The sequence below is a fragment of the Myzus persicae genome, unplaced genomic scaffold (assembly GCF_001856785.1).
Source record: "Myzus persicae strain clone G006 unplaced genomic scaffold, MPER_G0061.0, whole genome shotgun sequence".
NCBI lineage: Eukaryota > Metazoa > Arthropoda > Insecta > Hemiptera > Aphididae > Myzus > Myzus persicae.
The window spans coordinates 62,792-83,755 of NW_019100991.1; the positions used below are offsets into that span (position 1 = coordinate 62,792).

The following is a 20,964-nucleotide window of genomic DNA, read 5'->3' on the forward strand; positions in this document are numbered from 1 at the left end:
CCCCGGATAGAGACATCTCCCAATCAATATATATATTTTTTTACACATGAAACTGATAAATATAATAGGTTGGAAAAAAGGTTCTTTGGTTTCACCTGAAGTATACAATCATCATATCTATTGACTACCATCATTCACGTTTTTATTGAAGCTCTACAAATGAGTAACTCAAATGTATCAATAGACATTTTAAATTATAGAGTAGTAGTTTTTCGTAATAATTTAGATGAAGAAGACAGCCGTTGCAAAAATTATGTGAAAGTTTTTCAAATTATGATATTTCAAATTTTTTAATTTCTATGAGCTATATTATCAGAATAAATAAGTTACGTTATGTTTTACTTGTATTATTTAATTATATAACATTTATATAAGTATTTATAGTTTGTACTTGTATAGTGTTAAATATTTTTAATATTTATATTAGTGAATTTTGTATTGGCATTTGGCAAATTTTTGTTTTTTGTCCGGGGGGGATTTTGTCCTGTTCGAGGGGGGGAGGTGTCCGCTGTATCGGGAGCGAAAAGGAATGGGGGGGGGGAAGATTCTCATTATTTAGATAAAATGTTTTAGGGACAACGATCAAAATTTAGCGTTAGGAATACACCGCTTTTACTCATGAGTCATGATAAAGAGCAGCGGTATTGTATTGTGTGGACTTTCTGTAAGTCCTGCTTTATACATTAATGTTAATGGTATGCTTCCAGGGCTCCAGGCTTCCTGCATGCAATAAATTTATCTTAGTCGCGCTGAGGTAGATAACGTAACAATGTCTGTAGTGTGCAATAATGTGAGTGCCTACAGCGTGATTAATTAAAATTTAAAAAAAAGGTAGCTATGATACGTCTTAAGTAAATGTTTCCAAACATTTTGGAAGGCTGTTGAATCGTTTTTACACGGGTGTTAGATTCCTAACGTATACATTATTCAATTATTTTACAATAATAACAATATTAATATTATTGTTAGTGATTGTTTGATTGTACATCTGTACCGTCAAATGCATCAACTAAGATTGGTACCATCTTTACTAGTAATATCTAATAAATAATAATACTAAAATCTTATCACTGACGCGGCAGTCATGGCCCGTAGTGTTTTTCGCGGACCACTTAATGTACCTAAGCATAATATTAACTAAGCTGTTCTTTGAATTTATTGAATATAGGACTCCCCCCACCCCCTGGGCCTTTCCCAACAGGTTCGTTGGACATTTCCTCCTGAATGGGTCAATTTACCTTCGGGCAAAAAATTAAGGAGGACCTCGAGTATCACGACTGGAGCCGTCAGCCGAAGGGCGCCATTTTAATATAGTCGTGTTGCTTTAACAGGCAAAGTAACAATGAACTCATTAGGCTACTGTCCACCTGAATTCTGAAGATAATTGCATAACATTAAACTCCTTATTATAGCTTACCTATTTTATTATCATAAAGTTATTTTAATATCCTAATTTAATGTGTGTTTGGGAAATAAGGTAACTCGATAATTGTGCAAATTGTGATTTTACCATCATTCTTAAGTCGTTAAAATACTTAAAAATCTAATCAAAATTCTTCATAGCGAATCTAGAACGTTTCCTCTCGTGCTTTTTCGCCGCCGTTACAGCGGATGTTTCCCCTCGGACAGGACAAAATCCCCCGGACAAAAAACAAAAATTTGCCAAGTGCCAATACAAAATGTGCTAATATAAATATTAAAAAAACGGGTAGGTGGATGTCGCTCTGCTGTGCAATAGGTGTCTAGGAGGTCGCTGTAATGGATGGTATTAAATTTGAATTCAATGATATCATATCATTGTATACGAAAAACGATTCTGAGCGAAGACGGTATGTCAGTCTAGGATATTTTATATCGTTACTACTTATTATTAATATGGTAGCTGGTAAGTTGAATAAATATTATTCTTACATTTTCAGTGATGCTAGAAAAGTATTAAGTATACCTATGTAAACTTGGGCTGTTTTGGAATCGAATTACAACAAAATGATAACCGTTATTCTTTGTGTAAATATGCAATTTTGTCCAACTTTGAACTTAAAATGTCTGTAAAAATAACTGTATCCATATATTTTTTAGATTTATTAATTATGGAAAAACTGCTTAAGTGGAACCTTGTTTTTAATTTTCAATCCTTAGCTATAAAAATTGAACATTTTATACATTTTTAACTACAAAATCATTTTCAATTTTCAACTTGATAAAATATATTGTCAAAATTTGAACTTTAAATGCTTATAAAAAAAATCGTGCCTATGTATTTTTAATATTTTTCAACTGCTATTGTAAAGAGTTATCAAGAGTATTGTATTACATTTTCATGCTTTTTGACCTAACCAATAAGCAATTGGCGAAAATGTGAGAGAAGTCGCAAATTGTTTCCTCTGCATGACGAGTTCACGGAAGAGAGTCATTTAAGCCAAGGCGAAAGACATTCGGGAGAGTAAATTGTGCCCAAACCTGAGCCTGATAAAACGGACGATGTGGGACCTGTCTAGGGACTGCATAACGAACTATGGTCTATGGATGCCGTGGGGTTGTGGGAGTTATGGATCTGTAACACCTAGAAAAATCAGGTACTTCTGATGACCACCTATCCTGCCAAGCGTGTTTCATTGTTTGTAATTCGTTTGTAGAATATTTATAAAAGATCTGGAGACTCGATTTTTCTAACCGAAGGTTTTAAACTATATTTGGTGGATGTAGCGAGGAGATCAGCTACTTGCTTTACGGCAGAGTGCTATGCGATTACGACAGCGCTTGAGTACATCAAACCTTTAAAAATTACAAAATGCTTGATAGTCTCGGATTCCCAATCTCTCTTAGCGCTATTAATTTTATCTCGATCTCTACAGCCTCATTTCCTCTTATTCTTGATAATATATTTTCGAATTGTATTCACATGATATAATAATCGATTTTTTGTGGGTCCCAGACCATTCTGGAATCTCAGGCAACAAAGTATAGCTGATATTATAAAGTACTGTGTTAAATGTGATCAACTGTTGATAATTTATATTTAAATACTTATCATATTGTACGTAGGTAGCCAGGTAAGTATCTATGTATAGAGAAGGCATATTCTGTATATTGTATAATAATATAGCAGATATGTTATATACTTTTCGTTTTACCGTTTTAATAATAATTGTATATCAATGAACAAAAATACCTTCGGTCTCTTCCTCTTGGTCGCCTTCGGCCATTAAACCCGGAAGAGTACCACTAAGCGTAGCTACGCTTTCTTGTAGTACTGCGAATACAAAAAGTATTTTATTATTATCTCATCGTATTTTATATGAAAATACATATGTAATATGTACACAGTAATATGTAGGTATGTGGGTACTAGGCAGGTAGGTATATCGTATTTGTACTTACTGTCTTCGGGATCGGCTTCCTCGAGACCGATTCCTCCGTCGTCTTTGTCTTCGTAGTCGTCCGGCGGTGGAATTTCGGTCGTCGTGGTGGTAGTTGTAGTGGTGGTGGTGGTGGTGGTCGTCGTAGTCGGGGTTGTCGATGACTTTATGTCTAATGTTTCTGATAATTATAACATATACATTATAGTATAGGTCAGGTTATAATAATATATAAGTATATTTACACAGTTCAAGTTCCAACAGGTAACTTGTACTATACAGCTGATATAGGTTATAGGTAGATAGATTTCGTGTTATTAAAATAATAAAAATTATATGAACAATATCACGTAGTCAAGTAGTTGGGTTTATGCTTAGTTCAAAATAATCCTAGGACTCAATTTTTAGTATATTTTTCATTTCTCAGCTAATTAAACTCAATTAGTAAATCATTTTTTTGTTATAAGGGTATACCTATTTATCTCAAAAAGTTAAAAGTTAATAGGGAGTTAAATATTAACTTTAATCTTACACTTAAAAATAAGTTAATTAATTTTTTAATTATCACCTATATTATACATGGTGAATATGTAAGTTTTAATTTTTTTAATATATTATAACTAAATATTGTAAATGGATATCATGCATTTTACTATTTCAAATGTTCCAAAGTCTTAAAACTTATAAAACTATTCTAAAAATTAAGTTATTAATTAACATTAATTAGTTATATATCTGGGTAGGTACTTAAATATGAATTGGATCCGATCTCAGATTTTCAATCAACACGAAAACAAATATTTAAACATTTTTATTTTAGTTTAAATAAATAAAATTCTACTTAAGTAGGTACTAAATTGACTACATAAGTTGGTATCTACTTATACGTATGGCTACGTAATATATATTTTTTGTCTTTTTAAATGAAGGAATGAATATAAAAATTCATAGTTAAAAATATCAATAAGAAAAAGTTAACTGAGGGAACAAATATGAGAAGTATAATTGTATAAATACATATGACATGTTGTCCATCGACAATGGCTTACCTTCAATCGATAAACAATTCGTCCATTCGATTTTCGACACTACGCTGTTATGGTCCGCGTCACACGTGCGGATAAACGCCCTGGAGCATCTCTTAGGTCTGACCACTTTGCGAACCAGTCTCTTTAGGTCTCTGTATTCTATTTTAGTGAGGCTTCCGTTTTTGTCCGAATCCAATGTACTGAATTTCCATTCAGTGACTCGTTTGTCTAACGTGATTGGGTCCAACAGCGAACGGTCACCTACATGCATAATATTATATAAATATAGATCATTATTTCAATTCTATTATTACTTATAGGAATAAAAGTAGTTTTTCAATAAAATAATTAATCTATCTATACTAATTATAAAGTTGAAGAGTTAGTTGGTTTGGATGTTCTAATCTTTAGGACTACCAGTCGAATTTGAAAAATTCTTGAGAAAGGTTTAACATCACTCACGACCCTTAGGAACCAAACATAAAGAAAAAATGTCAGGTTTCGAGTGGTCGTATTTTTACAGGATCATTTTTTTGTTTATAAATGATCGTCATTGGTTACATCTTATAGATAATAAATTACCTATATTAGAAAAAATTAGTAGAATTTAGTGTTATTTCGTATATAAATGGATGCATCAACATATTATGGCCTCGAATAAAGAAATTATGTCTAAAAACAAATATGTGAGTTGAATATTATGTATGTTTGTAGCGAATCGCGGAAAAAATGCCCACGAAAAAGAAGCCCATGGAAAAAAAACCCACCGAAAAAATTTAAATTAAAAATAAATGTTAACACATCTATATTTAATATAATTATTATATACGATAAATATTGATCTCAGTTGAATTAGTTCACAAAGTGAGTTACGCTGATGCCGATTTACCCGTGAACTGAGGTTAGGTTAGAAACTTGGGGGTGTTTCGTGTTATTTGATCAACCCCTAAAGATAACTAAAGGGTAGCTTATACATAGGTACACATTTTTAAAGAAAAATAGAAAAATATTTTATTTGTTAAGTTGTGTTGTTAACATTGGTTACATATTATGTTGCTATTATAATATTATGTAGAAAATAGAAATATGGCATATACCTAAATTTTTTACAGATAAATTTATATAAAAAAACAAATCTTGGACAATGGCAACGTCGGGTGGGACTGCTAGTACCTACTACCTACCCAATATTTATAAAACTTCATGTTATATAAGCATCGGTTCTAATTATAATATGATGAATATATAGGTAGTATCCCTACATAGTAAAAAATACATCTAATTTTGAATACCGCAATTGACGAATGCCAAATTTTTTTAATTTTATTTTTCATGAAATCAACCCACAGATATTTTAGGCAATTATTAAGTTTGTGGTTATACTTAACAAATAATATGTAGGTTCCTATTTAGTTTTAATATTATTATACATCAATAAACACAAACAAGTAATGAAGTAAACTTTTTGGTAAGCAAAAATGTTATAGACATAATGAGAATTGAGAGCAGTACCTAAATATTTGCTGTTCTCTATTTAAATTGTTCTTTATAGAAGGGTCGTGGGTACATATACATATTTGCTCTCTAATAGTTTACCAACGTATATTTATATATTTCATGTATTCAGTTGAATGATATGTGGTACCTAATAACTAAAATATCAGTAAATATTGATAGTTAAAACCCTAACAAAATCAAAATATTTTGCATACATATGATATATCTACAAAAAAAGGAATATAATAGGCATAATATATCTTTGATTACATTACCATTTAATAGTGCTGCGTATTGTTCTCGATTGTACTCCGTTTTGAATATTCTGATTAAATTATTGACAAATATTGTTTTATCGTTTTTACTGCATTCTAAAAACACAGTGACCATTTGTCTTTAATAATTGATAAGTTTATATTATGTGTATATTGTATACCTACCTAATGACTAATACCTATACTCTATAATTGAACGTCTGGAGTGCTTAAATTAGACACTTTCAGAGGTTTTGGACGCTAGACCGATATTCATCGTGTATGCTTACCTCACATTAAATACATAGTTTAATGGTTTATGGTTACCTAATATAGTAATATATACAGCTAGTAAAATTATATAAAACTCATTTATGAAGAATTGAAGGTTCAAGAGCGTGTGATTTTTTAAAGGGGAATAAGGTAGGTATGCACAACACTTTATGACAATTAAATGATTTTCCTAGAATATTTAGCTTGAAATTGAGCTGATGAAGTCCACAGTCAGCTCAGTTCACCTTACTCCATTTTACTAACTTATATTAAAATATTATAATGTCCCTGTCTTTTTCAACGTACATGTTTACAATTTATATCGTATTTTTGAAATAAATTATACGATTATAAATATCTAAATTATATAGTACCTCTTGAGAGTCAGTTAAATTCGTAAAAATGACATGTCAATATGAAATACGTAAGCATTTATTTTTAAAGTAAATTTATAAATTTAAAAATCAATAAAGTAAAATTATAAAAATACGAGTATGTTCAAATTATATAGCTAAGGATTGAAAACATAGAACAAGGATTCTCATAAATAGTTTATACTACCATCAAATCTAAAAATAAATAAACACAGTTATATTTTACATTAATTTTAAGTTCAATATTGGACGATATTATACATATTAACGGAATAACGTATTTTATTATTTTATTGTAATTTTAAAATATTATTTAGTTATGAATCGGTTTATTATGAAACTTTTAGAAAATATTTTTATGTTATTTTATTCATACAATGACATTTTAAATGAAATTTTTTTGCAAAAATGACTTTAACTTACTGCATCACTAATGCAGTAATACTCAATGCCCCAACACTAAAATAAACTACTACAATCATGATTCGTTAAATAATATAACAAACTATACCTACTTAGTAATATTATAGGCTCGCAGGCTGACATTTTAAATATTATACTGTGTATGGTCTGCTGCGGTTTGTGTGTTCAATAAACATTTTATGGAGAATACGAACTTCCCAAAGAATAAGTAACTATAGTATAATATGATTTCATCTTAGTGTCGGTATTTATTTTATACATTTTAATTGACTGTTATTTATAAGTAGTCCTCAGTAGTCATATATAAAGATAAAATTTACATGGAATTGTGAATAATATTATGATATTATACTTGATTTATAGAGTAGGTACATACAATTATGAAGTATTTATCAGATGTAAATTTTACTTTTCAATCTTTTTTGAGTTACTTTAGGATCTACTAATGAATATTTACTGTAGGTGAAAAAGTGACACAAATTACATACCGGACGCAATTCATTCAAAAAGGTAGGTGCATTTACCTGACTTGGTATGCAATTCGTGGGAAAAATAGGTAAGTGCTCGTTTTACTGTTCCGTTGTAGGTGTCGAGTGGGTCACCGCAATGGATGTGTTAATTTTGAATTCAATGATACCTATACTAAAAACGATTCTAAGGGGAGACGGACAGGAGGCTGACACTAGGAATGTCAAGTATATTTCAGGATATGTTTTTTGATATTACAGTTATTATGAAAATATTATAGCATACCTATTGTACAATTTATAATTTTATGAGCCCCCGAATAATGTTTTTGAATACCAATGAAATAACTAACAACGTTATTTTTCATTTAAATACCAAATTTCGTTCAAATTTGAACTTAAAATGTTTATAAAAAAAGACATACTTATGTATCTTTAATATTTTAAATTGCTCTTTTAAAAACTTGTGAGGAACTTTGTATTCAATTTTCAAATATTATGAACTATGGAAATTTTTCTTGATATGTAAAAAAAAAAACTTAAAAATTTCAACTATTTAAAAATTGTTCAAAAAGAATCTGAAACATATCTGAAAAATGTATCTTGAAATGGTCATTTAGGGTTTTAGTGGACATTGAAAGTGTCTATGCGATTATTTGTTTTTCATGTAACCATAATGAAACAAAATTGTTGATGATTTTGTTAAAAACCAATTTTGCGTGAAAGTCCCCTTTTCTTCTTAATTTTCTTCTTGCTTTCATCTTAGAAAATTTTACTTTTGACCCCCAAATTAACTATGAACTAAATTCGCTTTCCTATAAAAAAAGATACTGATTTAGAAAATCGAAACATTTTGACTGGATCAAAAAGTGATGACCGACACATAAAAAAAAAAACACATCGTTGTAAATTGCTTCTCTCGGAATCTATAAAATTATTAACTCTGTATGTTTTATTTCGATTTAGTCATATTATAATTTACATTATTACTCAAGATATTATTTTATAAAATATGTTACATTATAGTAATACTTATATATTTTACTTCAATATTTTAAACAGTTATACCTACTCTAACTATGTATTGTAAATTTGTTTACCTCTTCTGGGATTACCTCCTTTCTGCAAAGAACCTCTACGCCATTTGCCTATCAAAACACAATACTACATAATAGAGTTTGACAAAACAGGCGTAAGCATTCCTAAAATATAATTTAAACTAACCTCTGCCGTTATCACACTTGGGCTTTTGTCCTCGAACAATGGTGTTGGACACCACTTTTCCTGCAGGTGTTACACACCAACAATATCCTTCCTTTTTATGGCATTGAATCCGGAAGTATGTGCCGTCCGCTTTGCACCTGGGCATATACGAGTCTGGTGTTCTAGTTGGATCACCTGATTTAGTCGTTTGATCCACCCAACAGGGCTGCTTTTCTATATTATACAATCAATAGTTTTACATTTTAATGCATACAATTTATTTTAATTTTCGTATTGATAGGTACACATCTAATCTGGTGACAATTTGATTTGTTGAGTTCTAAAACATCAGATTAAATCTAAAATTAACTACCTACATATTATAATGGCGATATAATTAAGCAAGTAAAATATAGGTAATAATATTACTTATTTACAACTAATGCCGCTGCATGCAATAAAAACTATAATCTTATCTATACTCTAGAGTAAAATAGTACCTAGCAACTTAAATTTTTTTATATTTTAATATAAAAGAGCTAAGAACGGTTTACTTAATCCATATAAAAAAACAGGTAAGTAACTCTGCTGTGCTTAGTCCTAGTAATACATAACTATCTTAGTATAGGTATTTGGACCATTTTACAAAAAATATACAATCTATATACAAGAACATAAGTGTACAAATAAGAAAATGGGATACGGGTTAGATACATATGATATACAGGATATATTATATTAATAAGTTTATTTTAAGATGAATTACATATTAAAACATAATATTGTATAAACAAGTCAAGGACAGATGTTGGAAAGTGGAGCTACCCCCATTCATGAAACCTATAAATTAAATAAATTTTTTTAGTATATTGGTATTTACATCTAGTATTGACGTATTGTGCATCTGTATTCTAATTTCTAGCATACTTGCATACTTACATACTACGACAATATTTATATTTAGACTTCTTGAAGTAGTAGAGTACTACCAGGAGTTGTAAGGATTGATGACTCTCATGTAAGATTTTTGACAAGTGGATTAGGATTGGAGATTGGGTAGATAATTGTAAAAGGGCTTGTAAAATAGATTACCTCATCGTAAATATAAGAAAATATTTTATGTGGAATAATTTATAAGGCACCAATTTAAAAATTACATGATTATTCAATTAATCAATCAATGGTTAATACGATTTATTAACGCTAAATACTTGTGTCTGTAACACCAGATTACTACCTATATACAGGCACTTAAAGTTAGGTTTTTTTTTAGTGTGAAGGTATGTATTAAAAACGAATCGCGGTAATAAATTCCTAGTTCGGGTAAAAAAGTCCGAGGCGTACAAAGTCCGGTATAAAATATATATAACAATATTTAAAATAATTAATTTAAAAACAAATTCAATAATTATAATTATGTATTTAGTATCATTACCATCATATTATACATAATATATTAAAATGATTTCTCAGTTTAATTAAGTATTAACTATTATAACTTAACTAAAAGAATTCCGGTGTGGCTGTGTTTATATAATATATGTATAACAATCTTTAAAAAAAAATTAACAATTTTATTATAATGTTTATCTAATAATAAGACTTATCAGTTTAATTAACTATCGTTAAAAAAATAATATACCTATTTAAAAAAAAAATACTTTATATATTATGCATGTATAACAATATTTAAAATAATATATTCAACCGATACATTTTGCCGAAATTGATACCTACAAGATTGTTTTTATTAATTAGTCTTATCAGGTAAATCATTCAGTTATAATTTATGAAAATACTTATTGGTAGTTTGGTTGTGCACCACTTCATCCTTTTACCTAATTATATGTGCCGGACTTTTTCACCACGAACTTTTTTGTCTAGGACTTTTTTACCTCCAACTTTTTAGTAGTATACCATTAAAAACGACCAATGAAACTTTTTGATGTTTATACGAATATTGTGTACAGTATAAAATAGGTAATTAAAAAATGTATGTTAAACAAACGTTTTGTGGTTATTCGGTATACTCTTCTTATTCACAAATATTATATTTCAAATATTAAAACAAGAACCTACTTACATTATTGGTACGTTTATTAATCTTTAGAATTTTAGTACAATGCTATTAATTACAATCGATATTGATATTTGATTGAACCGTATATATGATTGTATGAATAGTTTATTTATATGACATTTAATAAGACACAATTTTTTGGCACACAACAAATCGATCCCTCGATTATTATTATTTATTATACTAAAATATTCCAATGAAATACATTATTACGATATGGGAAAAGCATCATCAAGTGCCGGTTACATCAGGCATGCATTATACTATTATTACATTAAACTATGTTAGAAATTACCTTTGCATCGTCCCCGGTGCTTGACACGCAACAGCGAGTCGTTAAAGCATCGGACCCTCAGCAAGGCACATCTACTGGGGTAACTAATGTTGTCGGTGCCACACACTGGTCTCCTGGTGGCGGCCTTCTTCCTCTCGCACCGTTCTACTCGGCCTTTGCAATCGAACTCCTGCAGGCACAAAAAGTGCACACGTATATATATATAATATATAAAACTAATTAACTGTGTGTGTGTGTGTGTGTGTGTGTGTGTGTGTGTGTATATGTGTAATATGTATTATCCAGTGTAAACCAAATATGTTTACATATTATATAATTATTGACCTGATACGATTTTTTTCAATACAATGCAGGAGAGTAAAATAATTTATATTATTATAATAGATCTATATATCTGTACATCTATACGTCTATACAATATCTATTCATCTATATAACTATATATCTATAATCTATCTTTATATAAATATAAAATGTGAATTTGGAAATTTTGTCAAGCATGTTCTCTAAAAGTACTCATCGGATTATCATCATCATTTTTTTTTTTTTGAAATGAAAGAGCACATCGTGGAATAAGTTTAAGACTTAATTTCAGTTCCATAAGTAACTACAGGGTAGCTCACAAATTTTTTTTCAGCCCACAAAAAAATAGTATTTTTTTGTTTATTTAAGTGGTAGCCAATGTAACACATTGCATTACAAAGCTACTATTATAATCTAGGTATTTATCTAAGTATGTATATCATATGAATGTGAAAATGGAAATGTTGTCACCCTTGTTCTCTGGAACCACTCATTTGATTGTCATTAGTCACACTGTTTTTTTTTTAATGATTGAATAGTTCACGGAGTAGGTTTAAAGCATGGACCCAACTTTTGTCCAAAAAATATTGAGATATAACACAAAAATAAGCTAGCGGCACCATTTGTCCAGTAAAATAAAATAATTTAAAAAATAGAAAATAATTTGAAAATGTTGTCTATGACGAACATGGCTATCGATATTGTATTAATTTAGGTAACTATAATTGAGTAATTGTATGGTGGTTATTATTAAGGTGGTGGCATTTTTTACGGCCAACGAAGAGCACGGTATCATTTAGTATATACTATGTATACAATAAAAATATTTATACATAAAAAATAAAAGACGACGTTATTTATGCACTCGACTTACTACAAGTTTTCTACCGTAATGGAGTATAATGGAATAAGTACGCATTTTATTCTAATTTATTATGTATTAGCTATATCATATTATACATTATTAATATACAATAGGTGTGTAATATACATATTATAATATTATTTGCGTGCTTAAATATTATAATATAATACTGCAAGAGACTGGTGGATGAAAAAAAAATTGTTTTTTTACGACGACGATTGTGATTACGGATATTATAACGACGAATGTATTCAGAAACGATTTAAAAAACTAGTTATCATCGCACGACCACGCAAGGAGCACGATGAGCACAGTACGACGGGGTAGAAAAAAAATTATTCGAAATGCATTTCGGCTTTTTAATATGGTTAGCTGGCGCCATCACAGGCTCGTCACAGACGTTGTAGCGGGAATCGGAAAAAGACTTGGAACGCATAAGTGTAGGTTGGACGTCATCTCTCGTTATAGTTGTATGTATATACGAAAAAACTGGTTTCGCTGTTAAATTCAAAAGATCTTTTTTTTGTGAGCAAATTGGATTTTCGGGGAAAACCTTTTTACGAATCTGTTCACTAATTTCCCGAGGTCATCGTCTTTTGTATACAATAAATTCAATCTATTAGCTACAAGTACAATATTCATAATATAAAGACTCCTAACTAATTAATTCATAAGTACCTATGCATATATTACGATCATATATGAATATGAGTTTAGGTACCTATTCACTATTGAGTATTGTTTTAACATAATATTTAACATACCAGTATGTAGTAGTATAGATGAAACCTAAGTGCATAATATGATGTGCAATATTATGATGTTCATATTTAATTTTTTTTTTCAACTGTAAACTATTCATAATTTTTATTCACTTATCAGTCTCATCTGATAACCTTATTGTGTCATTTTGATATAGATTAAATATTATTATTAAAATTAAAAATATTACTTGAATGTCATCAAAATCACTAGGCCACTGGCCGTGACACAACAATACACAATTTACAGATTGCTTAGGTTGTTGTAAAGTTCACACTTATCAATTTTAAGATCGTTATGGTTAATATTATTATGTTTTTTAAAATAATATTATGCTTACCCTAAATCCTTTAATTATTTTAAATCACATACCTTTTAGTGTAGGTAATTGGAAACTTTGATAATATAATAGTTTATCAACAATACCATTCAGTACTATATTATTAATTATTACTCCTTAAACACAAATACACAATATTAAGATGTTTTAAATAATAAAAGATTGATATTATTATGTTACGTTTGCACCAAATGAAAATGTAGCAGATAGTTTAGGTTTAGGTTATAGGTAAGTATAGTTAAAGTTATATTATAAAACGTAAAGAGCAAGACTTCGGAGTTGTAAAACTATTAGTTTTATTTAAAAATATTAATTTTTTAGTGAAATAATGGTACCCAATGAAGAATTGAATACATTCCCTTGGATTATTTTTTTCCCGTAAATAGCACGGTGATAGTAATTTTGACTAGTAACAAAAAAAATGTGTTTGACGTTTTTGTTGCATACGTTAAACTAACAAATGTCGATTTATCACAAGAATAAAACGAACGTTTAAATTATTACGTTTAATACTGCAGTATTACAATATATTACTATGGCTGCTACTTACACGACATATTATACGCTGTCTCTGATCAGCGAACTGTGAAAAATAAACCAGTTTTAACACTGTGTTTTTTTTCTCTCATAAATAATGTATAGGTGTTTTATTAATAACTCTATATAAGATGATAATTTTACGACAACCGGTCTCCTCTAAATGATATTAATTGGATAGCCGCCACGAGTCCACGACTATAACACTCGTCTGCAACTGTAGTAGGTATGTAATATACAGATTTTACATTATATATCATATATTTATATAAGGTACGTGTAGTAATAAATATGTATTATAGCTTTACACATATAATGCAAAAATATATAGGTACCTACACGGACAGTCGGACAATATATGTTACATGGACTAGCGCGCGGGTATTATGGTGTGTTTCTGTCAGAACTGAAAAGTGTAAGACTTGTCTGGCATAGTATACCTACCTGCAATTGCACACACGATTTCACCTATAAAATGATGAAGTTTGCGATACAGAAGCTTACTACCGCCTATTTACACGTGCGTATATATGTTGTAATTGTGTATATTCATGATTCATCCAATACATGGGTTGAGACACAGTATACACACCTTGGTTTTAATATTTTTAATATTTATCGTATTTATTTTACAAGTGCAACTGTACCTACAAAAATATAGCGTAGACGTATATTCTTAATTTTTATTCGCAAAACTGTAAAAAAACATTTTTCAAACGTAAAGAACTCTGAATATTTATTTAAAACTGCAGGCAGACGTAACAGCTGTGTGTCAGATCAGTATGGGTTTTATTATCATTTATTATCGTGATAAGAAACTCTTAAAACTTGAGAATTAGCACATTGAAAATATGATGTCCAGAATTGATGAATTAACTTAAACATTTTAGATACATTTATTAAAGAATATTATTTATATTATTATATTTAAATTTACATTTTATCAGTACTAAAAGTAATGATTCTCCAAAGGTAATTTTACGCCAAACCGAGGCCATTAAGAATTATACCTATATCAATAAATGAATCTTAATATTAAAATATATAATTTAAAAACCATGATGTTACTTGAAGGACTTATTAATTTTACTATGATAATTGTATGGTTACGTAGGTATATTGCAAAATACGATTGTTTCAGTAGATTTGAGGAGTCAATAATTTGATTATTTGAATTTATACATACCTCTATATAAATATGTAAGTATAGATTCAAATTCAACAAACGAATCGTTTTTTTTTTATTAAGTCGCAATAATACTAGATGCCTATACAACAGCTTCACTGTCTTAAGTCGTAACGGATGTTTATTCCTTCTGTGGTGGTGATTTATTTGGGTCCACTTATAAAATATAAATGCACTATTCGAATTGGATACACTGACACACCGTATACCTATATGTATAAGAGATTTATTACATGTTCTTTTTTTCATCTTCGACCGATTTGGATAATCTCTTCGAGAGCAATAATATTATAAACGTATAATATATATATATAAATATCACATAAATGTGTGTGTGCGCGCACGCGCGTATGGTTGTAATTTTTTTTTCAAGGTTATGGCTTGTGATACATACGACAACACAGGTTTTCAAAGGTTTCCATTGTAATTTTACTCGCCACCGCATTTCGTCTTCGTTTTAAACACACACGTATAATGCAGTGGCCAACGTCCATATAGCGGAGACAATATTATAATATAATATGTACCTACCAGCTATACCAAAAAGGTTAACGGAAGAACGGCGGCGACGTTCAATAAATGTATATAACATAAGTATACTCGAACACTCATAATATAATGATAATAAATAATAATAATATGTGCGTTACATGGAAGGACGGGAGGGATCCTGGATACCCACCTAATACGTATGTGTGGCACAGGAAAATCGTTGTACATATAAAACGATAACATCCTGCAAACGGATTCGATTGTATAGGAATTCGGACGAAAACTGGTTTTCGAGTATATTTTATATCTTATCTATTTATTGTTTAGAAATGTAGAATATTTTTATCGAAGACAAAATCTTATGTAGGCAAGTTTTTTTTTTGCGCGCGTGGTGAGTTCAACGCGTAGTTATAATTGTGTCTATATATGATATTATAGTCATAAGTCATCACTCCATTGGCTATTTTTTCTGATTTTTTGGAGTGCACACTAGTATTTGAATTTGATTGCTAATGATTATTAAGGTAGGGATGAATGCAAATTGTATTTCCTTACATATTCTTACAAGTTATATACCTAATGTTTATTACATGTACAACGCTTTAAAATTGTAATTTTTAATACTTAAAATATCAAAAGTCTACTCTCAACATCGTTAGTTTAATGAAGTGTACTCTTTGTGAAGTATTTACGATTTTGATTTATCATTTAATTGTTATCATGATATTTTATAAAACAATAATAGACGTACATAAAAGAATATTTATTATTTTTATAAAAATTAGTAGGAGTATTACCGTAAACTGTCCCAGAGAAGGAAATTAACATCCCTGTAATATGCTATTGCCCCAGTGGCCAAGTACCATATTAATATAAATATCATGTACTTCGAGCGAATTTTTACATCATATTTATAATCATATATTATAATATATAGGACTATTAACCAGCATGAAATGGAGACAAAATAACTAATTGTTAATTATATTTTGAACTCATTCGGTTTTATTTATTAGTTTTGAGAGTGGTTATACTATTACGATTATTACAGTCGATATTGATTTAATACTATTGTATATCATCTGTGAAAGTGCGATTGTTTGCAATATTAAAAATGAAGACAATATTATAAATAATGAGGATAGAGATAAATAATTATAATACCTATATTTTGCATTTAAACAGTTATTGACCTGTATTTCACATGCATTAGTTTTTTTGTAATTTTAATAATTAATACGTCATTTTCTGAGTATAATATGCACCTATAGGTATTATTTTTTTCAGAATTAGTTTCATAATCCACAGGTGTCTACTTATAAATTAGTTATATACGATGTATGGTTAACTATTGAGTAGTTACTATAGTAATTTGTAAACTGTATTAATTTTTGATTATATTTTAAATGTATATTCTATTTTTTTAATCTATATCCGCCAATAAAATATTATATTTATTATAAAACGCAAATTAATTGACATCAATTATTTTGAAAGATTGTCGATAACTTGTATGTATAGGTACATAACACTCGATACAAATAAATAATGGGTTTCCATAAACAACTCGCTCTGCAGAGCCAGGTGTGCCGATAGTATTGTGAAGTCAACCCTAGACTAGCCGGCACCAATGTTTTTTTCTCATACCTCATGTATATGGTTTTTTTTCACCCGAGGGCTTATAAATGAAAAGGTGTTTGAGACACGCCCAGCTAATAATCGACCTCATAAAAACTATTTCAAGACGTGCCAGACAATGTGCCGCCTCTGAACCGAGATCCTCGAGGGTATATTTTTTTTCTCTCCAAAAATCATTCAATACAATAATACTATACAGTCGAGTATAAAGACGAAACGTGGATAATAATTAACCTAGTTATAAAATATGTATACTAGCATTTAACTGGGGGTGTTGTATCTTATGTACAACCGGACTGAAAACTTTGGAGTGAGATATTATATATTTACTAATCTTTTGATTATAATTAACTCCAAGTGAGATAGATATTTGGGTAAATTTGTTTTTTTAGTGTATAAAATATTGTGATAGCAATTATGCTAAACGAATATAGGGTATCAACACATCGAAAAGTCTCATTATGAATCTGGATGTTTGACTACAAATATAACTATACTCTACGTTTTTTGAAGACTTGCTATTTTATATTATAATTTATAATACTACATTGTTTTTGGGTTAACGCTAGTCGCTAAACGAATTTGTTTTAGTGTAATGAGTGCTGTAGTAAGAATAAAATCGAGCGTCTCACCTTGTTTGGGACGGTAGACGCGAAGCCGGTCGAGGAAAATAACAACAACATCCATGGCAATAGCTCAGCGACTGAATGAAAGTTCATGACGGTAATTGACGTGTCATTCTTCTCCGGGGTGTTCAATACTTCGATCTACCGACTTCTGCAGCCGTAGCACGTGTGCATCAATCGCCTTGAGCGCATGTCTGTAACCAGAAGAAATGTATATAATATTAATGTATAGGTATAATAGGACATAGGTTATGCGTTTAATTATTATATTATAATTGGAAAAAACGATAAAATTTATGGTCTCGTTTAACGCGTTCTCATCTCGGGATGTTTTCAATAGACATAAAATAAATCTAGATGACTATCGTACATATTTATGTACCTATGTACTGCGCCTTGTAGACTTATACTTTATTATATAGCATCCGGAGGATATATCCTAGTTTTTTTCTATACCCATATCTTTTTTTAATTAATAATTATTATTGTCATCGTAATCAAGAGGCATCAAAACTTTCACCACTTCGCGATACGATCAATACAAACATGTCGAACAAATAACCAACACCATTCACGATGTCTATTTTGGTCTATGACTTAACCATAAGATTGGCTGTGAGTCTTAAAGCTAGGAAAATGAATGTTTGAAAGTTTTAAGTAAAATCGTCGGATTAGTCGGTATAACCTGCATTATAGCATTGCAGTACATACGCGATTAGGTAACAAACATTTTGTTACAAGAGATACTCGATGTAATATAATCAATATTATATTGCTTAGTTTTAAACTATATTTAATACTATACACCTATATATTATATTCATTAATAAGTTATTTCTGTTTAAATTAAAATTCACACGGGCAATATATTAATACAATATATGTATTAGTACCTACTACCTAATAAGTTTTACTGTCAGTATAATAATACATGGATGTATTCAGTATTGTCAACTGCTTTTTTAAATGTTGCTTGAAACTCCAGTCACGTATGAGCAGTTAAAATTCACTTAGTGTCTTTTTATTTTTATTTAGTGTATATTAAAACTATAATAAATTAGAGAAGAGTTTTCTCGAACTTCAAAAAAAAAAAAATTGCAAGTATCATTAATTAATAAATAATTATGATAATTTATAATGTACCTGTGCAAATCTTCGATAGTCTTGATGCTCAACTGTATACAGTATACCTTAAGTGTAACTAGTCGCAGAAGTTTGTCGTATCACATTATCATCGTTGAGAACAAACTAACGGACGCGGCGGAAAAAGAAACGGGACGAACGATATTAAAAAAAAAAACCGCAAACGAAAAACGACAAGCTTTTGATTAATACTCGATCAATACCGATTCAAAAAAAATTATGATTATAATGGCTTAAAGATATCAACGACGACGACAGGAGCAGGATAAAATACGAGTCGAATATCCTGGTCGATTGCTGCGCGATCATACGGTAAACAGCACAGTAAAAAACTTAATAGGTATTAAATAACATAATATTATATTTTAAGCAATAATATTAGAGGTACGTCCTCGTGTCGGTGTCGTGGTTTACTCGGCGGACCGTCGGACCATACTCTTACGACACGTACGGCGCGCGTAGCTAGAAGAGCCGAACTGCGCGCACATATACACACCCACCGCGCGCACAATACACGCACACACACACACACACACACACACACACACAACACGAACCGTACACACATATAATAATGATAATAAAATAATATATATAATACTCACCACTCATTCGGAACGGGTCGGTGGCGGGTCAGAACGGTATGAAAAAGGTATATATAATAATAATAATAATAATAATAATAATAATAATACGAGTCTCGTCGGGGTCCTGTGTGCATGCCGATAGAGAGTTTTTTTTTCATTTTCTACACGTATAATATCCACATATATATACAGGGTGTTTTACCAAGCATGCTTACCCCGGATTTATTATTTTATTTTTGAAAGCACCCTGTTTATGTGTAGGCGTTAAACAACGGACTGGCCGCATACACCCAGAATATTATATTTTATGTATACTATATAGTATATAGAGGTATATGGTATGCGTAAACATAAAACCACCCCGTCGTAAGCGAAATAGCCGTTCGTTGCCGACCGCGGCAAATTTATAATTTACAATATCGTCTTATGTATAGGCAATAGGCATACGTACAAAATAGTATGTGCTCAATAGGTGTTTAGTTATGGATAAAAAAAAAATATTTTTATAGTTATTATTGTTTCGTTTTAGCCGTTTCGACGAATTGTGTGGAAAGTTTATACGTGCATTGTATAGGGACGTTTGATTTGAAAAAAAAACATAAAAATCCTATAGTTAAATTATGATTTTTGATTTTACAGAAATAATACTCGAGTATAAAATGCAACTTTAAAATTTGCTTAATGTTTATATGTATAGCGTATATGTGCGGCTGTAAGACCGCATTAATAAATTAAATTATGAAATATTTAATAAGATAGATATTCTTACTTCCATTGAAAATACATGAACAATATTAATCTTTACGGAGTTAATCTTTATTTATACTTACCTACTTGAATACCTAACATTTTTATATTATTAATTAGGTTGATAAGTGATAGCTGTTGAAGAATGAGGATGTTGAGGTGTATATGCATTCTAATTTGTTCATATTCTGTTTAAGTCACTATACTTCCTATTTTACTTTTCAACCCAACATATTATCTTTTAAGACTCAAAAATCGTTTTAAAAAAATTATATATATATTGTTTTATAAATTTGTTGATAATAAATAATAATTAATGACTGTAATTTAGTTTTTTTAAATCGGTAAAAAATATTTTTATAAAATATAGATGTTCCAAAATACGGAACTTTTATAAAGTATTTAAGGGACACTAAACTTGTAATACGAGATATTACGATATATTACGATACATATTATATTGATATATATAACCCCTGTAACCC

The 20,964-nt window shown here is 29.8% G+C and overlaps 1 protein-coding gene across 3 annotated transcripts in view; it reads right to left on the bottom strand.

Annotated features, from left to right (window-relative positions):
- LOC111027183 (SPARC-related modular calcium-binding protein 2) overlaps positions 1-19,619 on the bottom strand; it is a 20,909-nt gene extending 1,290 nt beyond the window's left edge. Inside the window, exons 1-9 of one of the 3 annotated variants that reach the window (XM_022305428.1) lie at positions 19,146-19,619; positions 18,009-18,196; positions 11,254-11,422; positions 8,900-9,112; positions 8,791-8,823; positions 6,160-6,255; positions 4,409-4,648; positions 3,382-3,540; positions 3,173-3,253 (exon numbers count right to left, since the gene is read on the bottom strand). In XM_022305428.1, coding sequence (XP_022161120.1) covers positions 3,173-3,253; positions 3,382-3,540; positions 4,409-4,648; positions 6,160-6,255; positions 8,791-8,823; positions 8,900-9,112; positions 11,254-11,422; positions 18,009-18,095 — 1,078 coding nt within the window. In that variant the 5' untranslated portion in view covers positions 18,096-18,196; positions 19,146-19,619. Of the gene's footprint in view, positions 1-3,172; positions 3,254-3,381; positions 3,541-4,408; positions 4,649-6,159; positions 6,256-8,775; positions 8,824-8,899; positions 9,113-11,253; positions 11,423-18,008; positions 18,197-19,145 lie in introns of all 3 variants that reach the window. The other 2 variants (XM_022305427.1, XM_022305429.1) reach the window with 2 other exon arrangements.
- Between the last annotated feature and the right edge of the window lie 1,345 nt (positions 19,620-20,964).